At 40.6% G+C, this 1269-nt stretch overlaps 1 protein-coding gene across 1 annotated transcript in view; it reads left to right on the forward strand.

The window, feature by feature from the left end:
- lamb3 (laminin subunit beta 3) overlaps positions 1 to 1269 on the forward strand; it is a 26054-nt gene that overhangs the window by 18748 nt on the left and 6037 nt on the right. Inside the window, exons 11-12 of the mRNA XM_015399233.1 lie at positions 101 to 245; positions 324 to 531. Coding sequence (XP_015254719.1) covers positions 101 to 245; positions 324 to 531 — 353 coding nt within the window. The remainder of the gene's footprint in view (positions 1 to 100; positions 246 to 323; positions 532 to 1269) is intronic.

Raw genomic sequence — 1269 nt, forward strand, 5'->3', positions numbered from 1 at the left:
AATTCTATTCTATAATTTTTTGCAGAGCAGCTTTGCTGCAAAGCAAACACAATTCTTTTCCCTTCTGCTTATTTTATCTAAACTTTATTTCTCTCTACAGCTTCAGGAGACACAGAAGGAAACAGATCAGGTGAAAAAATTAGCAAAGGACCTGGCTGATGATTCTAAGAAGGCCAGGGATGAGCTGGACGAGGACTTAAAGAAAACACGGGACGTTGTTAAAGAGCTCAAAGACTTTCTGTCAGGTGAATAATGTAATTCCTGGCTGCAAGGACGGGTTACGGTAGAAACTGGTCAAATATTAAACCTTTCTTTGCATTTAGACCCATCCTCCAACCTGACCAAGGTCCAGGAGGTGAGTGACTTCATCCTGAAGGCCAAGCCGCCCATCAGTCGGCCCGAGCTGAAGGAAAAACTGGAGGAGCTTAAAAAGCTGGCTGCAAATTTACCAAGTACCGTAAATGTTCTGGAGGAGGCAAAACCACAGCTGGAAGCAGCCAAGAAGCTGCTGCAGGAGGCAGAGGAGGCCAGGTGAGTCCTCACACCGCAAAGAAAACGCATCAGACGGTAACAGGAAGTGAAAAACAGGCAATTATCTCTCCTTCACTGATGGGAGAGTTTGGGGTTAGCATGCAGGTTATTGCTAAACTAAGGAAGGCGTATTGCATTCAAAAAAATCAGACAGCTTAGATGTATCTCTTAATTATTAATTAATTGCGAGGTAAGATCTAATAATTACAATATTTTATCTATATATTTGGTCATGATTACTTGAGCCGGTAATGAAGCTTCTCTCAGAAACTGGTCTTCAAATATCTGCATCTGTTCCACTGAACAGTTCTCCAGGTCTGACCTGATGTGTGTTGGAGCTCCGCTCCTGTTTTCAGCTACATCAATAAAGTATCCAGCTGTAACCCTGGGATGAGTAAACATGCAGCCATATGACAAAACGTGGAAACTTGTCAACAGCTCCGTTAATTAGGGATGCACGATATAATCGGCCCCCTATCGGTATCGGCCTGTATCGGCCGATATTTAACCCGATATTTGATCAGCTTCTGAGATTCTAAAGTCTAAAAAAAAAAAATACTACTATTTGTTCCTCAAAAACGTCTTTTTTACAGACTTAAAAACTTCTAAAGACGAGGGAAAAAATATTGATCCATTAAAATATCCCAATATCTTCACATGCTGATATATTGCCATTTAAAAACACCATATCAATCTCTTTTACTAATGAAATATTGCTATATGTCATCGTTATGCTAC

Source organism: Cyprinodon variegatus, unplaced genomic scaffold (assembly GCF_000732505.1).
Source record: "Cyprinodon variegatus isolate N-32 unplaced genomic scaffold, C_variegatus-1.0 Scaffold998, whole genome shotgun sequence".
NCBI classification, from domain to species: Eukaryota; Metazoa; Chordata; class Actinopteri; order Cyprinodontiformes; family Cyprinodontidae; genus Cyprinodon; species Cyprinodon variegatus.